We start from the raw sequence: 19,340 nt of genomic DNA on the forward strand, positions 1-19,340 counted from the left end.
AGTTTTTTGTGATAAAATTTTGCTGCCAATGCCTTAAGAACTCGTGAACATTGTGACAAATGATCTATCATGTAATTATGTTTGAGTTTAATGATTAAAAAGAGAGGGGACTCTACAATTCCAACTTACCGATAAAAATATAAAAATTATTACCAATAAATAATTTGTCTTTGCAACTCTTTCTTTTTCTAGGTAAGCAATAATTAATAGTCAAATAGGGGTAAAATTAGGTTTTGAGCCTAAGTCATGGCATCAACACTTGATGAGCCTTACCAACTTAGTCAAGTTGGCACTTTTAACTTTCATTTCCTTTTAAATCTCCTGAAACATTTATAAAATAAATTTTCATTTAATTTTTTTTTTCGCACAGAAGTAAATAGAAGGATGAAATTTCATTTACTAGTTAGAATTTTTTATTTTTATAAGAAATAATAATAAATTTTCTGGAGAGTGTGACTAATCTTATTAGAATAGTTAGGAAAAAGGCAATACTAACGAAAGAATTTCTAAAAAATTAGGGGGAATTTAACAAGAAAAATCTGTATTAGGGTGCGTTAGGAAAATTTCCCTGAAACCTTGAAAATTGAAATCACATTGGAATCAACGACTTTGGGGGTCCATCACAGCATCACTAGCTCAAAGCATCCGGCCGTCGTGTGCAACATTAGGTTTATTTTTCTTCCTTGACTCGACTCCTCTCTAAATTGAATCTTCTGTTACGAACCCAATTGAGTTCGTAAAACTTTAAGCTCCATCGATGATTTTAGGATATTAGGTTTCTCATTCATAGACACATTTTAACCTGTATTCTTAAATCTCTGATTTTTTTTTCCTCAACTGTAAATTAGGCTCTGTGAAGTCTAATTTGGTGTCTGGAGAAATGGTAATGAGTGAAGATCCAGAGCAAGAATTTGTCCCCCAAAAGAAGAAAACTCCAAGCGATGAAGAGAAAGAGAAGAGGTAGATTTTTTTTCTTTTGTTACGCAATTTGAGCTGAAATTGGTTGCTTTCGTTCTTTCAATCGCTATCTTAACTTCACTGAGAACTATTTCTGTTAATTGGGAACATTTAGCTATTTTATTTCTGTGCCCTTGATAATCAGGAGAAAGAAAATCGTGCCCGGAAGTTTGATGAAAGCTGAGATGAGGCCAGGAGGCGGTTCTGTGAAACCTGTAGATGGTGATCAGGTACATTTCCTCCATTTTTTCAGTTGTTAGATTTTCAAGAAAATCCACTTTTGATGAGAATTGCACAATTGAGTTAAGTTGTTTTAGAATTTTGGGTGATCCCATTGCCACCTAATGCTTATAAACCTCTTGGTTTGATGTTCAGTATGTGAAAAATGTTGGTTTTTTATATGTATGTAAGCTGGTCGAGTATTAAAGAGAATTTTCGGTAATAATTTTGAAATTGGGGTTGTACAATTTGCAGGTTATATATCATTGCACGATTCGAACGCTAGATGGTGTTATTGTTGAGTCAACAAGATCAGAACTTGGAGGTATTTTTACTGTTTTCAAGTACTTAATGGGTATATATATCTTCATTGGATAAATTTTCATATCATGGTTTTTTATGGCATGATAACTTCTAATTGGGTTTGGTTGATATATTGCATTCTTTTACTTTTCTTGAACAATAAGGAATTGAGGTAAAGTGTATGAAAAATTGCTGGAGTTAATTTAGTATATGTTGGAGAAAAATTGAGATAAAGTCAATACCTCGAGCAAAAGACTTAGTTTGTTGCCAAACAAGCAACTATCTGCATGGGCTTTGAAGAGCCATTACACTATCATGAATCTTAATATATCTTTATTTGCAATTTGCAAAAGCAATGTCCTTTTGTAGGTGGAAAAGGACATAATTGAGAGCGTGGATGAGAGAGTTGTGGGAACAAATGGTGATGAGAAAAATGAGCTCTCAAGTCCCTAGGTGTATGCTATTCGTAGATAATGTAACACTAGTTGATGAGACTAGAAATGGAGCCAACACAAACTAGAACTAGTGTTATTCCCTTGGGATGTTAGATTCATCCATTGGGTTTATCAATTTGGAAATTCTTCTATAACTAATTAAAAAGGAAATTGGGGTTTGAATAGTAATTAAGAATAGAAAGGAATAACTGAATTAATTCATTGATTTGCCTAGGTTAGTTTGGTTTATGATCAATAGAAAGAAAGTATTTGTATTTTATACTAATCAAAAAAAGAAAAAAAAAAAAAAAAGAAGAAAGAAAGTTTTTTCATCTTTGAAATATTTTACATTCATTTCATTGGAAGGGTAGGTGGCCAAGGAATCATATATGTTCTGCGTGGCAAAAGGCCTGAATCTTTATATCTTTGAAATCTTCAAAACTTTTTGTCTTATATGGGCTAGAGGTTTCAGAATGAGCTGATTTTTTGCGGGGATGATCTCTATGGTGAGGAGATCATCGTCACAAGAAAAGAAAAAAAAAATCATCTCATTCTAAAACTTCTAGCCCCAATTTACAAGTTGAAGAATCCTGGACCGTCAATTTCTAGTGTTAATTTGTAAACCACTTTTGATGGGGTTAGAAGTTTCAAAATGGGTTGATTTTTGGTGAGGATAGTCTCCAAAAGTGATTTACAAAAAGACTTTGGCCATCTTGTTACCCCTTAAATGCTATATATATGTATGTATACATTTTCTTTCATCTCATGTTCTGCACGGTTTTCCAATCTTATCAATTGAATTTTAGAGTATACCTCATCTTCTATTATAGTCCTTGTAAAAGGCCTGGATCACAGCTTGTTAATAGATTTGTTTTTCAGTTGTTAAGAATTAAATGTAATCACTTCCCCCTTTCACACATGTATGAAGACCACTTATTCTAATATAAGGATCTAATAGGATTGTTTGGACATTTACCTTATGTAACAGGAAAAGGAAATCCACGAAGACATGTCCTGGGAAAAAGCAAGATGATACTGGGATTGTTGGAAGGGATTCCCTCCATGTTGAAGGGAGAAGTAGCAATGGTATCTGCCCCCCAACGTTGCCTAGAATGATTATGCATTATATTTTACTGTACCTCTATTGGATAGTTAAAAAAGTGAACAACATCATTGAAGCTAAGAATTCTTGTTGGAGTCTTGTTGCATATTTTTTGCTCTTACCATTGCAAAATTATACCTGCAACTGTATTTTCTTCTTGATCAATTTGCTTTTCTGAATGGAATTAACTTAGCCTAGTTCAGTTAAGACAATATATATTTATATTTTTTCAATTGCTGGATACATTTTCATGAAAATCCTATCAAATTAAATCTTTAACCTAAACAATTTGAACCTCTTATGATAAACATCCCTTGATTTATATTTTAATCTTTTGATTTGAATACAATCTAGGAGAGATTTAACGATTATCCCAAATTATATAATTTGACTTGAAGCATGGGGTACATTTTCATTTGACAAGATGGCTCCTTTGTAGCCTTTATTTTTATTGAACTTTAAACAGCTAAAAAGCAACATTGGTGGGTGTTTTTAGGAATTGCCTAACATTACCTAATGTGGGTGGCAATGAATGTATGCCCCTGCACGTCATTTGGAAGATTGAGAATTGACATTGTTGATAAGAGGTGGACACTTGTTTGCTTTGATGAAGAATTGATCATAGATGATTCTAAGTTTCATTTTTCTCAGAAAATAGTTGAGTTTAGCACTATGTCTCTGAAGTTCTTATCGGGATTGACATGCAAATGATTCATCATTATCTGCACTTTGTTTGTACAAAACATTGCCAGTATATGATGGGTTGTGATTCCTATGATCCGACCATTTGAATCCTACTCCTTGCGAATCCGCTTCGATTCCTTTGGTCAAATTCTTGTCCTCTTTGGTACTTACCAAAACTGACTTATACCATCATGCATGTGCATATTCACCCTTAGGTGCATGCATAAGTGTTGAATTAAATGGACACTTGTTAAAATAATTAACCATTAGTTTTTTCAACACTGGTGTATGATGTGGTGTCTCAATATGTGTTTGTTGCACTACTTAGCCCACTGTGGTGTTGATGAGTGATAGTACTTGTAGGCTTCCTTGGGTTCCCATTTCTTTGATAAATTACATTTCATGCCTATGTCATGGTCACTGGTACGTATTGAAAAAAATGTTAAACACTGGTGCAATATTTTGTGCTTTTCAATATGTAATGTATCAAACATTTCTGCTGGATATATTTAGAGTGCGCTGTATACGTAATCCACCCAACTTATTCAGCTTTGCCCTTCTCTTCCTGACTTGGTGTTTTAAAAGCCATGCTAACATTTCTATCTGCCTCTGAATATTTTCGCAATAGTATGGGCTCTTTGATTTTACTGTTTAAAGTTTAATCTTGACCTAGGATTTTCTCTTGGTTTTGATTCTCGAATCTGAACAATGTAAGATAGACCTTCCCTAATGTGGTAAACAGATTTGTGAAGCTGTTGATAATGTTGAAAACAGAACTTAAATCATGGAGTTGCGTTTACATTTTAATGTGTGCCCACTACCATAGAAGTATGTGTTGGACATCTCATCCATTTCTGACTCTAATATTGATTGTCATGTTTACACTGTCAATCAATGCTGTTCGTACAATGTTTCTTGTTTGGAGTTCGGTTTTTGGTTCCATTTAGTTGTGTCAATATGAAAATTTTCCATCAAGATAAATACGGTTATTACTAACTGTGCTAGTTCGTGCTTCATTAGTAGCAATTAGTTGCTTGTTTGATTTCCTAGTTGATACTGTATATTTCTTTTGACCCATTTCAAATTTTGTGCTTTCGTTCTTGTTTCAGTTCAAGATGAAACCTGAGCTACATTACGGTGAGGTGGATTGTCCAGTTGCAGTTTCAGAGAGCTTCCCCAAACATGACGAACTTCATTTTGAGATTGAGCTGATAGATTTCTGTAAAGTCAAGGTAATAATACTGTTTAATTCTGAGATGTGAATGAGACTGAATCTTGCACATGTACTTCTTAATGGCATTTTTGAGGAACATTACTCGTGGTTTTCTTGAGAAGTTGTAGCTCTGACTGTTCATTGAGATTTATTCAAGGTTTATGAGGTTTGACTATTTTATGTAAAGGGTACTACTTTTCCCCTTCTTGGAACCTTTGGTCACACTAGTGAGGAAGCTGAGACGTGAATGACCTCAGATAAATTTTGTTACTCAGAACTATGATTGGCATTTGCATAATATAATCCAGTTGAATTAATAAGTGATCGAATGATATAGCTCTTCTTATTATTATGTAACCATTTGCGTCCAATCTCGTGCATGATATCCATAGGGTGGTTCTAGGGGTTTCCTCACTAGACTAATTTCTCCCTTGAATTACTATTTTTGTACAATCTGGATGCAATTTTTTTGGTATTATGTTGAGCTTGTCCACAAAAGTGGACCCTTCAGATGAACATATAAATGTTTGATGTCATGCCAGTGGAAGAACTGCCTTTAAAATCCATGAAATTTAAAATGAAGCTGTGCCTAGGTTATCCATAAAAAAAAAAAAAAAAGATTTGCCTATGTTTCAACTGCAGTAATTTGAGATTGTGTCACCAATGGCATGGTTGTAAATATAATATAGTTCACTTGTGGTTAAGGATCCTCAATGCAGCATGGAGCGGTTCTTTTGGTACAAAGAATAAAAGTGTATTTTTCATTAATTTATCATTAACTGTATGTTAATTTATCATCAAATGGGAACTTAGGTGTAATGAGATAGTTTAAGGATGGGCTTGGGTCCTATTATTCGGTGGTTGTCTTTTGTTCTTTCTTTTTCTTGTCCCTTTTCTGTAGCAGGTAGGTCATCTTGAGCTCCTCTTAGAATTTTATTATGAATAAATTCATACGTAATCCCCTCGCCCCCTGAAAAAAAAAGTTGTATTCTTTTTGACATCTAGAATTGTCCCCAAATCTGGTATTGAGATGGAAATTGTATGCGAACTGATGTTTACTTCCATGTTAGGGCTTAGCTCTTGTGATGCATCTAGCTCCTTCTGTAGTTCTGAACTTGTTTCTTCTATTGTTTTTCAGGTCATCAGTGAGGATTTGGGAGTTGTGAAGAAGGTATTGCAAACTATGATGACCTATTACATAATAGCCTTCACTTCTTTTTGAACATGTGGATAGTTCTGTTTCTAGTAATTATGGGGAAAGCCCCAAGTGCTTGCAATTGAAAATGGAAACTAAATTCCCATGTTTACAAGTAGTGTGAATTTTGAATTTTTAGGTAAAAAAATGTTTCTAGTATTAATCTGCAAACTAAATTCTTATATGAAAAAAAGAGAAAAAAACACTAAAATCATATCTGTGCTTGCCTTACTAAAATAGAAAAAATAAATTTTTTCTTGTGACTTATAGAGTCAGTGCTAGTTGGAAAAAGTGGAGGAGTACTTCTGGAGTGTTATGTGATTGGCATGTAAGTATCAAAGTAAACCCCAAGGGGCTTGCTTAGTGGCAAGCCGAGCCTTGATAAGCTTCCCAAGAAGGGTAGTTCAAGTGTTCAAAACCTCACAAAGCAATGAATTCCTTAGGGCCACCCTCCAGTGTCTGGTTGACCCTCAACTCAACCAGTTGCACGTAGGATTTCCCAAGGGGCGGTGCGTGTGACCGTGGGATTAGTCTCACCCGAAGGGTGGGGATACCCACAATAAGCAAAAAAAATGTTATTATCAAAGTGAAGGACAGATTTTACCAGACAACAATAAGGCCAGTCATGCTTTAGGGAGTTGAATGTTGTGTTATCGAACAGCATATCGTCATGGAATGAGTGTAGAAGAGATGCCAACGTTGAGATGGATGAATTGTAAGACTAGAAAATGTATAGTAAAAAATGAGTATATTCTAGGAAATGAAGGAATGGCTCTCCATAGGAGATAAAATAAAGGAAAATATGTCGGGATGATTTGGACATGTACACAGAAGATTAATAACATCAACATTGAGGGGTGCTTTGGGGCAAGTCGAGGGATCTAAAAGGACAAGAGGAAGGTTGAACATGTATGGAGGTAGTAAGAAAATATATGAAGGAATATGCCTCGATTGAAAATATTACTTTGAAGTGTTTTATTCAAAGGAAAAAAGGGAAATATAATACTGAGTGGTCAAGAAGAATAGAAGATCACCCTATCTGGAGTTACATCACAAAAATAATCATAAAACATCTGAAAAGCCAACAAAACACTTATGATATCACTGTTCCATCAAAAGTCTCAAGTCCTAAAAAATACTTCGAAATTCCTTACATAACTTGAACCAGAAAAGGAGTGCTTTGAGACTTATGATCTTTTACTTTCAGCTCTCTTTACTGTAAAATATCCTCCTCTCTTTCCAAAGTCCCCAACGAATAGCAAGTGGTAAGAATTTCCAGATTATCCTACCATTTGACTGAAGATAGGGTTAAATGATTGAATAAGATTCAAGTTGCTGACCCCAATAATTGGGATAAGGTTTAGATGATGATGATGATTTTTCGCATCGTGACCTTTGTTTCTCTTGGCTACTAGCCTACCATTGGGTAGATCTTCATGATATTTCGGTCACAAGGGGAATTAATGTATTATTGTTGAACAAACCATTGTGTGGTCGGCATCAGATGCAAGCCTTCACTTTGCTAATCTTATTTTACATAACCTGAACACTACCTCTGTGCCTGTTTGAATCCAGTGCACGAGAGCCGAGATCAATGGTTTGAAATCATGGGTATGGAGATTCCCGCCGGAATGCGCTCCTCAATCTTGATGTGGAGTTCATGCTCGCAAAAAGATAGTGCTTAATGGATCATGGTCATGGTGACCCATTCATTTTCCCCTTAATTGATATCTATATTCCAATTACGCTCGGCTTTTAGGTTTTTTTTTTTTTTTTTTTTTGTTGCCAAATCACGTTTTGAATAGGATATGCTTGGGGACATGTTCCATCACACATCCTCATATGTATGGTAATGTTACTCATTTTTTATGATTTCTAAATGATGAATTGTGCAATCCATCCTCCGTAGATGAATTAATTAAGTTGTTAACTACATAGTCTCTGTGCATATAATTTTATCTATATTTTATTGGATAAATATATAGGGTGAAAATTTTCTTTTATTGATCAAGTATTTTTATCCTTTTTTTATTATTTATATATAACTGAACTATTATATACATGTACACATATGTCCAAGTTTCAGGCTTCTTGAAGATTTCTTGTCTGATGGAATATGCTATATATATATGGGGGCGGTTCATGGGACATATGTAAAAACAATGGTTTTTCAAAATATGGGTTAGAGGTTTTGGATTGAGCTGATTTTTTGTGAGGATGGTCACTATGATGAGAAGATCATCCTCACAAAAAATCAGCTCAATCTGAAACTTCTAATTCCATCAAAAGTGATTTACAAATTATTGACAAAAATTGGCAAAAAATCGGCAGTCCACACATTCTAAATCACTTTTAATGGGGTTAGAAGTTTCAGATTGGACTGATTTCTTTTTCGGATGATCTTCCCATCATAGAGATCATCCTCACAAAAAATCAGCTCAATCCGAAACTTCTACCCATATTTTGAAAATTTATTAATGTTACATTGTTTTTACATATGTCCCTTGATCCGTTCCCTATATATATATATATATATATTTTTTTTTTTTCATTTTTTAAAATAGATTTTCTTGATATTTGCCCACATATGATATTGTGTGATCACTTCTCTGCACATGCATATGATGATTTCATACAATAGCAAATGCGGTTTGATAACATTGCTTGTAACTCAATTAGGGAGTATGTCTCTACTCACATGGCATTTTACACCTCGTGTTTGTTTTTGGGGTCCAAGATACACGTCCTTATCATTTTCACATAGCTTGAAACAAAACTTCGGAATGTGTCCCTATTCATTTTCTCAAATTCAACAATAAAGGGCATTGATGTGTCCTCTTATTTTATAGTACTAGTGGGGTATTACTGTCATGTATAATTTATTTTCCAAAACGAATTTGGAAAGAATCAAAAGAAATTGAGCAGGAAAATACATGTATGTGAAACCAAGGAACCAATTGGCAAATGAGTTCACAAATTAGTTTTGTAGTTAGATAGATGCAAATTTAGTTTAAGTTCCTTATGTTTCTATAACTTGAATTATATTTGTGTGACAAATTATAGCATAATCATTCTTGCACACATTTGGATAGGTAATAAATGAAGGGGACGGATGGGAATCCCCAAGGGAGCCTTACGAAGTAAAAGCTTGGTAAATGCTTACTTTATCCTTTTGTATTCAAATTGTGCTGCAAATACAATTTACCACTGGACTGATTTAGATATTTGTTCTCCTGGATGAAAAGTTATAGTTTTTCTCCATTTTTGTAAAATTTTGATTGGATTAAGTTGGGGTTATCATAAGCGAACACTGATTTACAAACATTTTTTTCTCCCAATTATCAGTCTACACTTTTGCTTTTGAATTTTGTGCTAGATAATTTCCTCTAGAATTTTTAAAGTAAACAAGGAATTGAAAATAATATTCAGAGCACTTAAGAGAAGAACTCAAGCTAGTACTCTTAGAAATAATTTGTAAATTGTTTCAATACAAATAAGGTAATTTAGACAGTCTCCTCTGGGTTTTGGTGAATATTTGAGTTACTCCCTCGTTTTCAAATTTATGACATACCCTCTTGACCGTAGTCTTCTGTAAAGACTAGCAGAAAATGATGGAAATACCCCCATCTTCACCATCTTGTAAAAACTCTTTCCCCCCAAACCCTTCATCTTTAACCTTGGGGTTTGAAAATGCAGGGAGGCATCTCAAATATTCACCAAAACGTGGAACTTTATTCCTAGATTACCCACACAAATAACGTGAGATTACTTCTACTTCATATTTTACCTCCTCGTTGCCAAAATCATCCACGTTATTGTCTGCATTATCATTGTCCAGCTTCAGAACAAGTGAGAATGAGATGTTCAGTTTTGAGGCGAATGTATAGCATTGGTCCTAAGTTGGTTCACGAACAGAGGGTTAGTGCAGGCTAAATTTGGTTGAGAACTGATGAACCACCCTTCCACACCATGTTTTGCTGTGGAAATAAGTTTTTAAATGTTCTCCCCCCCTTCATAACTACTGTAATAGAGATGTTTCAAGTTGACAAGTTTATTTCTAGACTATTTAGTACAAGATACAGTTAGTGAAACTCACTATTGTTGACCAATGACTTAGATGGTTTGCTCTCTTTCTTTCCTTTTTAATGGATGGGTCATATGAACAGACACTCCAATTCTAAGCACCACCCCCCCCCCCCCCCCCCCCCCCCCCCCCAAATATTAATAGCTTTCTGATTTGGGAGGGAAGCCTTTGGAGTCACCTGGAATTCAGTCACGTCCAAGAATGTGGCATTATAATCTAGTATTTCCCCCCATTAATTACTTTCTTATTTGGGAGGGAAGCCTATGGAGTCACCTGGAATCAGAGTCACATCACTTTTGTTTTATGGTTTTTAAATAAGGAACATTAAAAAAGTCATAAATAATATTTTGTCAGAGTAGAAAACATTTTCCTGTTAAGAATATATCTTTCTCCATCCCATTATCTAATGATAACCACTGTCCCACAACCCATTGTATTGTTATTTCCCTATGTACCAATTCAATCACACTTGAAACTAATCTAAGCTCATTGAATATTTCTGTGTCCAGAATCCTTTTTAATGACCTTACCCAAAAGAAGTTGACCTCCCCCCCCCAAAACAGGCTCGTTGGCAATAGTTCACAGCTGAGTTTGACCTAGCCTTGGAAATTGGAATACAAGCCTAGTAGAACCAACAACATTGCTGATCCTTGGGCCACAAGGCCAAGCTAGAAAAACTGAAGATGTTCAAAATAAAAAGAAAAGACTTTCTAAAACATGTATAAGATTGAAAAATAGAAGAGTATGCTATAAACAAACAAATCATGTTAATTATTTTCCTGTTCTACAACATTTTACCAGTCAGTGAAAATAATTTTTTCACTTATCAGAAAAAAAATGTGAATATAAAACCTGGGCTAAGCACATTGATATTTCTGTGTCCGAAATTCTTTTGAATGGGAAACCGAAGAAGATATTCAAAATAAAACTAAGGCTTCTAAAACATGTATAAGATTGAAATATAGAAGAGTATGGCAGTATGCAATAAACAATAAAAAACACATTAATTTTTACTTCTAAAAAAAAAAGTGAAAATAAAACCTGGATCTTGAAGTGAACAGTAAAATCATAGAGGAAAGTAGACACACATGTTGAAAATTTTGAAAGAAGAACTACGTGGACATAGGGATCCTAAAGATCACATTTCCCCAAGATAAAAACTAGCCAAAATTATGTTTTTAAAGCCCAAAGGTTATTTTTCCTCTTCTCAAGTCTCTTTTCCCCTGAAGGAAAATACAATACTTATTCCATGCCTTACTATATTAAGTGTGGTCATCCCCCATAATATATTGCAACACTATAAAAAAGTATTCCATTCGTTTCAATTAATTTTGATTTTGATAGAATTACATAATTCAGCTTATGCCTCAGGAGTCCTTGCTGCTGTGGGGTGTCGAGTAATTGGCACTGCTGATATTTGGATTATGGGATTCATCCTGTAATTCCATTGACTTCACTTGGCAAGCGTGAGAGTTCTCTTGAATTGGGAAATCCGAGATATGTTGAGGACCTAATTAGACATTTTATTTTGTCTTTTCTTGATAATTAGAAGAAAAGAAGATAATAATGAAAAGCATAAATCAAGCTTGCTTGTATATTGCTATAAGCTGTAACAGACTTGACAAGTTTGACTCTGCTCAGACCACAACTGACTCCGGATCGATACCCCTATAAATCCTTGGTTGTGGTGGTTCTTATCCAAATATTCTGTCATATATCCAAAAATCGATGTATGTTTGAATTTTGTATTCATATCTGCATTTGTAAATGCCCCTCAAAATATATCCTCTTTTTTTTTCAGGATTTCTGCAAAGACAGGTGATGGAAAATTGATTCTGTCACATACACAAGGCGAGCCATTTTTCTTTACCTTTGGAAAATCTGAGGTTTGTGGATATATGCTGTTCTGTACTTTAATTAATGTGTTTTATCTGATATTCTGAGTCTACTGCATCTAGTTCTTACTGGGTCCCTGAGCTTTGTTAGGCTCTGTGGACTTCAAATAAGTTACTTGGCAACTCAGTTGGCAGTTCCATAACAGCTTGATTTCCTTGTATATGTGGTTTGGCGAGGTTGAAATTACGCAGCTGATTAGAAAAGTTCTTTTGGGTGATGCTTTATTAAATACTAGTTTCCTTTCCTTCATTATGATGTTTGTTATTGCTTTTATTTAGTTTAGGTACCTAAAGGTCTTGAGATGGGAATAGGAACAATGACACGTAAAGAGAAGGCTGTGGTATATGTTAGCAATCATTACTTAACTCAGTCCCCTTTCATGCCGGTAGTTGAAGGTTTAGAGGAAGTTCAGTTTGAAGTGGAATTGGTCCACTTTATTCAGGTATGCTTAATTTCAAGTGAATCAGAATTACTGTTCCTTCCTGCTAATGCATCTGCTTTTATATTGACATTGTTTTGCGGTTGACTTTGTGTTTCCACCTATCTTTGAATTCTTGTACTATTAAACAATGGAAGAAATCCCTCAACTTATGCCTAAAGAAAAATAAAAAATAAAAGAGGGAAGACAGTTAACTATCTGATTGAGATTATCTCTTGAATGATGTTCGATATATTAATTCCATTCAGAATGTTATATTTTATCAATTTTAAAATGAAGTTATTCTCTGCTTTGGGTGAAACTCATCTGGTTTTCTTTTCTGGTTGATATCCAAGTTATATGGTTTAAATGTTTTTTTTCCTTGAACAAAACTTTTTTTGTCAGGATTTGAAATTTTGTGTGTAGTTCACTCATCCATCTCTATCCACAAAAATAATTGTTATTTCTTTCACTCTTTGATGTCCATCTCTTCTCTGGCAGTTAATTATATTAGTCGGGATTTTTCTTTTCTCTCTCTAAATTCAGCCTACATATTGACAGGTGCGAGACATGCTTGGTGATGGCCGTCTCATAAAACGCCGTATTCATGATGGAAGAGGTATCAAAGATGGACTTCAACAGTGTTATTATTAATCTAAATTTATTTATCACAACCTCCTAATATCTAGCTCTTTTTACTCTTAACTTTCATTGACTGTTTTAAAATACCATAGGAAAGATAGGATGGAGTTCGTGGCAGTAGGTAGCATTATGCTTGCAGGATACTACTTGCTTTTGATAAACTACCTCACAAAGTAATTAAAATCTTTCTTTGTTCCTATGGAAGCTGCAAAACTTAATCAGCACTAGGAATCAACTCCTTGAGTTGGTCTCTGTCATTTGAATGAGGTGACTCCGGGAAGAAGGCTGGATGGTTCGATCTGGTGGTGGCAAGGTGGTCAGAGCCTCTCTACCACTCACAGGAGTGGAAGATGGATGTCATTTAAGTCCGCGAGTCTTGTGTTATGATCAAACTTTTGGCAGTATATACACCATCTTTATTTTCAGTTTTTCACATGCTATCCCGTGTTTGTTCATTAAAAAATGAGTTCAGTGTGTGAATTAGTGTGATAAGCACCATATTTTTGTTGGGGTAAAAACTATCCTATACATAAAATGGAAAGGGAGAAACTGGTTGGGAGGAGTAAAACCAACAGAAAAAACCGTGCTTTTGTGTTTAGACGTTTTGAAAGACCCATAAGAATTGAAAAATGAATGACCAAATGAACTCCAATCAACAAACTAATCATAGATCTTGATAGAGCGAGTGACTCAAAGCATACCACATTTGATTTGTTATGTGTATGGCTTACTAGACCAGTGTTGGCATGGGTGGACGACAGTGAATATGGCCCCCCTAGATAGATCCTCGAATGATGAACATAAGTCTCTTGCGCCTTCCCAAGTTGGTAAGCAGTCAAAATTATCTAGCCTGGAAGCTCTGATATTTTGCAGAAATTAGTAAAGAGAAGGAAGTGTAAGAAGGTGCAGAAGAAGGGTTATGTCCTATATACACTAAGTACTGTCTATACTAATATTTAAAATTTCACAACTGCCCATAATAAGCTTTTGTACAGTACGGATGGAGAAAAAATACCCTAAACATGTATCATGTAGGCCAAAACCGGAAAATAGGAAAACCTATCTTGCGTGTTATCTCATTCTTGATTTTAGAATCAGCTCACCTTCACCTAGCTAAAAAAGATTGGACTTGGGTGAGCTGATTTTGTGAATTGGATGAGTATCACTTTGGTCGCTGTGTTCCCTTCTCAATACTATGCCGAGGATTGGCCAAGTTGTTAACATGAGTGAATTGAGTTTTACCAACTCACGCAAAAGCTTTGCCCAAGTTGCGGGTAGTCCTAACCGAGTAATTTAACACTTTGACCTGGTAGGCCAATGACATGCCTAATTTCAGTTGAATCACAATAGGGTTGTTAATTTTTCAACAATGTATTATCTAAGAGGATATGTTAGATGAAGTTAAGTATGTTATGAAAGTATGTATGGGTTTTACTTGACCTCTGATCATTTCCTGCTTATCTATTCAGAGACGTGTATATGAAGTTTCTAGTGGTTGGGTATTAGAAGTCTCACATTAATAAATTTGACATTTTATACTCTTATTTCTTGGAATGATTAGGTGAATTTCCTATGGATTGCCCTCTTCACGACAGTCTGTTGCGCATACATTACAAGGCAATGATTCTTAATGAAGAAAGGACGGTGTTCTATGATACAAGAATTGATAACAATGGTCAGCCTCTGGAGTTCGGTTCAGGAGAAGGGCTTGTGAGTTTTTCATGCTTCATCTTCTTTCTTTGCTGCTCTAGATTGCTTGATTTTCCAATAATAGGGAAGGTCTAGGGCTAGTGCACCTGGGTCTTCTGAAATTGAAATTCCCCGATTGGCTATATTTGTGCATGTATCTTCGTTGTAGTATTAGAGAGGAACAAATTTGTCTATGTAACCTAGATGGCTTACATGGCACACATTTTGAACCAATTACAGCTCTGTTGCATCGTCCCCAGCTGCCTTGAGAGTTGCTCACATGCTTCCCCCTATTCATATCTTCCGTCTGTTTCTCAAAAGCAATTGCTTTTTTATTAACTAAGTAGATTAGTTACAAATTAATTATAATGTGTTTGAATTTGACATGTGTAGATAATATATTTCAATTATGTTAAATCATGGTATAGACTATAGAATGCCTAACTTGTCTGTTATACTCAGCTGGTTATCAACTCCTGTGCATAAAAGGTTACAATTGTAAGATGGAATTTTTGTGTGATAGGTGCCTGAGGGACTTGAAATGTGTGTGCGTCTGATGCTACCTGGAGAGATAGCTCTTGTGACATGCCCACCAGATTATGCGTATGACAAGTTTGCAAGGTTATATTTCCAAATCACCTTTTTAAATATATATTGTTGTCCCAAGATTGCAAATAGACCAGGACCACATGAAATAAAGAACTTACCATTAGTTAACTGATTAGATTTTTATTTTTCCAAGATCAGGCCTGCTAATGTTCCTGAAGGTGCTCATATTCAATGGGAAATTGAGCTTCTTGGTTTTGAGGTGCCAAAGGTAATCAAATGGCTTTCTTTTCAGCAATCTTATTTCTCTTCATGGTAAGATTGTATATTGGAACTCCTGAAACTCTATACGAGTCTTAAGCCATAGTGGCTCGAGATCTGGTTGATTCTGTAACCTTCATAGTTTACCCCCATTAAGAGTTGATTTCGTATCTGCAAGGTCTTGTAGTCTGCTCATATGGTGAGATAAATGCACATAGATTCCTAGGTGTTATAATTCGAGAACTAAACTTCATTCTACCAATCTACACCTCTTATGAATGTCATCCATATTGCAGGACTGGACTGGTTTAAATTTCGAAACTATAATGGAAGAAGCGGAGAAAATAAAAAGCACGGTATGAAGTCAGCTTCCTATACTTTGCACCCCTCTTATGCATTCCCTAGGACTCACCATAATTCAGAAACAGTTATTCCTCTTGTGATTATTCTTTTCTGCTTTCTTTTCTCTCTTTTCAGCATAATAAATTCTTCTGTGTCACTTATGTAACTTGTTTGTTCATCTGTAATTCTTTATGTAGAATTTGAATATTTTTTGGGGCAAGGGCTGTGAGGTTAATCTTCAGATGCTTAATTCTTATGTTCAGGGAAACAGGATTTTCAAAGAAGGAAAGTTTGAACTAGCTAAGGCGAAATATGAGAAGGCATGTATTGTATTTCTTCCATGCTATTTTGAAGAGGTTTTATGAATTGGAAGTAACTTTTTTATGTTATACTACTTTTCATGTATTCAAATATGCCCACGTTGTCTCATCATATGGATAATTTAAGCTGCAGAACTCGCATTGATTTGTCACTCTAGCCCATAGAGTTAGATTTTGAGCCCATCACTTAATTCGGTGGTCTGACTTTGCATGTTGTATTCAAGAATAAAAATATATATATATATCTGACATGGGGATTGGCTCTGAGAATTGTCTTGCAAGTATGAGGACATGGAAACTGTCAATTTATTGGCAACACTCAGTCAATATCCTTTTACAGGGTTTCCAATTGCATGGGATATCAAGGAGAAATTTTCTCCAATTGAGTTTAAGATGATTGTGATTTGGGATCTCTCTTTTTTATTGACTGTATAGAAAATAACTATTGTTCAACAGGTGCTTCGAGAATTTAATCACGTTAATCCTCAAGATGACGAGGAAGGGAAAATCTTTTTGAATTTCAGAGTAAGTGTTCTTCTGTAACATGATTGAAAGGAACTTCGATAAGATGGGTTATCTAGGATTTATCCTCCTCTCTTTTGGATGCTTGCAGAATTCGTTACACCTAAATGTGGCTGCCTGCCTCCTGAAAATGGGTGAATGCAAAAAATCCATAGAGGCATGTAACAAGGTATGCTTCCAGACCAATTAAATCAATGATTGCCTTACCTAAAAATTTTGAAATTTATAAAATTTCCTGGTGGTCTTCATTTACCTTTTCTGTGAATCCACATTTGGGAATGAAGTTGAATGGCATTGCACTGTTCAGAACTTAAAATCATATTGTTGATCTCTTCTTGGATTGGAATTGAGGTTAACTATTGACCAAGGTTACTCGCTTAGGTCCAAGTTCAATAATCTCTTCTTCCCATCCTTGAAAAACCAATTTCATTACATTAACACTTACAACTACCAAGTTTTATTTTGGATTAGTCCTCTTATGAGAAGCAGTTATCAAGTAATCATTGGTTTGGGCATGCATGCACAGAGGCTAGCACCTATTGTATGAGTTTGAATACTTGTGTTAATACCTTTGGCAATGAGGACAATGAGTTATGGCATAAACTGTGTCCTGATAGAGATTTCCAATGGAGTGATGCAGGTCTTAGATTCGAATCCTGTACACGTGAAGGCTCTCTATCGCCGAGGTATGGCCTACTTGTCAGCTGGAGATTTCGATGAAGCAAGGAGTGATTTTAACAAGGTACAAGTTTCTCCACATCATTTGATGTTTTGTCCATCTTTGATTACCTGACGCCTTCCATATTATCTGAACTGCTTTTCTTGGTGCTATTAGATGATAACTATTGACAAGTCTTCAGAACCTGATGCAACAGCTGCTCTTCTCAAGCTCAGGCAAAAGGAACAGGTGGGGATGAAAATCGATATGTACATCATAGCTTTTACTTAAATTAGTGAAAACAATATTGTTTCCAAACACCTTTTACGTGTGAAACAGGAAGTTGAGAGGAAGGCTAAGAGACAATTTAAAGGACTGTTTGACAAGAATCCTGGGGAAATTTCAAATGTTGGAACTGATTCGAATGAAAACCCGAAACCAGAAGATGAAAACCATGAAAGTGGTGATGGGCCAGATTCACAGGGAGATGAAGTAGAAGAAATTCATGAAGCTGAACCACCTCGTACTGGTTTATTCTCCCGATTTTGGCGTAGTAGACTTTTCACAGCTCTTGGGCTACAAAATCGATGTTCCATTTTGTGACATTAGTTAGTATCATATTCAGAAACTCCATCTCGGCTCTTTGACACAGCCCCAAGTAAACTTAGCTCCTCTAAATAAAATAATTATAATATCGTCTTTGCAGGATAAGTTGAAAATCTTTCCCTGGCTGCAGAATAATGTGTAAATTGTAAAATATTTATGTAGACTGGTAGGGATGTAGTTGCTAGAGAAGGCAATATAACTTTACTAGTTCAAATTCTGGAAGAATTTTTGGAGGCCTGTACCAAAATAATGGACGTAAAATGATATAATTAAATGAATGGTGGACATATTTTCGATTTCAAAATCATTTTTTGCAAAAATGATATTGAATTGAAATATTTAGTTTTCAAAGTGGGCAATTTATGCTCTGTCTAGATTGTATATAGCTGGGTATGATCCTACTGTGCAATCTCATGAACAAGGCCTTAGCCCTTGTCTTTCTGGGCTGAGTTGGTCAATTTAGTGTGCCAGCCAGTGATGGTAGCTCTAAATCTTGAGCTGCTCTTCTAAGAAAGCTATTAAGCAGCTTGATTGCTAATACAGGGTTGGAATAGTTCGAGCGACCTAAACCTACCTAATTTAGCAAGTTTGATGCATAGTTCATGAAAAAAGCTTTGATGTCTGGAGAAATCAAACTGATAATATACATTGGGAGTCGAGCAGAGATGTGGAAGGGGGAGTGAGACTAAATAATGAGTAGTGGTCATAGGCGACACCCATGTCATCCACAAACCAACTTGATTCCTGAATTAATGTTGGCAATTCTATGTGTTTTTTATATAAAAAACGATATTTTGTGATTGTGATAATAACATATAGTGAGTAGTGATGGAATCTACAAAAGGAAAAAAAAATGAAGGATTCTTCAAAGTCCCCCCCCCCCCAGGTGAACTAGAAGCCCTCGACCCGTAGGGGAACTACACACATACTCACGTAATTACATTATCATTGTTATAGCTAAACGGCTAGTATGGTCGGTGATAAAGGCTTTTTAAGGCCTCTCAAAACTCCCTATAGGCCTATCGCTCAACTCATCGTGGAACTCGTGTTTTGTTGCCCATATACCGGCCTCTTAAAAGCTTCTCCGTATGATGCTACTCTATTAGCCGGACTCTGCGGGTGTTCTGAAACACCTCAATGACTACAGGATTGCCCTTTCCTTCCAATAAAATTGGTATGATTAGTGAACTGGGCTGATGAAATTAATTGAAAAGAGTACATATTTAAATTATTTAATAAATGTAAAGTA

At 35.4% G+C, this 19,340-nt stretch overlaps 1 protein-coding gene across 2 annotated transcripts; it reads left to right on the forward strand.

The window, feature by feature from the left end:
* The first annotated feature begins 489 nt into the window (after positions 1–489).
* On the forward strand, positions 490–18,395 carry PAS1 (FKBP-type peptidyl-prolyl cis-trans isomerase family protein). Of its 2 annotated transcripts, XM_086422412.1 has the most exons (21): positions 490–668; positions 849–960; positions 1,103–1,187; positions 1,432–1,501; positions 2,902–2,999; positions 4,809–4,931; positions 6,051–6,083; positions 9,200–9,258; positions 11,993–12,077; positions 12,371–12,529; positions 13,067–13,124; positions 14,709–14,857; positions 15,360–15,457; positions 15,584–15,653; positions 15,940–15,999; positions 16,249–16,305; positions 16,762–16,830; positions 16,919–16,996; positions 17,468–17,569; positions 17,663–17,734; positions 17,825–18,395. In XM_086422412.1, the coding sequence occupies exons 2-21, from the start codon at positions 881–883 to the stop codon at positions 18,086–18,088; spliced, it is 1,869 nt and encodes a 622-aa protein (XP_086278538.1). In that variant the 5' UTR covers positions 490–668; positions 849–880; the 3' UTR covers positions 18,089–18,395. The 2 variants fall into 2 exon arrangements, with proteins under 2 accessions (XP_086278538.1, XP_086278537.1); XM_086422411.1 differs by lacking the exon at positions 490–668 and having other exon boundaries at positions 675–960.
* The last annotated feature ends 945 nt before the right edge of the window (positions 18,396–19,340 follow it).

This window comes from Akebia trifoliata, chromosome 14, assembly GCF_017979445.1.
Source record: "Akebia trifoliata isolate Shusen 1 chromosome 14, ASM1797944v1, whole genome shotgun sequence".
Taxonomy (NCBI): Eukaryota; Viridiplantae; Streptophyta; class Magnoliopsida; order Ranunculales; family Lardizabalaceae; genus Akebia; species Akebia trifoliata.

Bases quoted from the DNA above. Each gene is read 5' to 3' on its own strand.
- PAS1 (XM_086422412.1), top strand. From the start codon at position 881: ATGGTAATGAGTGAAGATCCAGAGCAAGAATTTGTCCCCCAAAAGAAG. The intron at 13,125-14,708 runs GTATCAAAGATG...TGGAATGATTAG, and splicing joins CCGTATTCATGATGGAAGAG to GTGAATTTCCTATGGATTGC. The intron at 15,654-15,939 runs GTAATCAAATGG...TCCATATTGCAG, and splicing joins TTGGTTTTGAGGTGCCAAAG to GACTGGACTGGTTTAAATTT.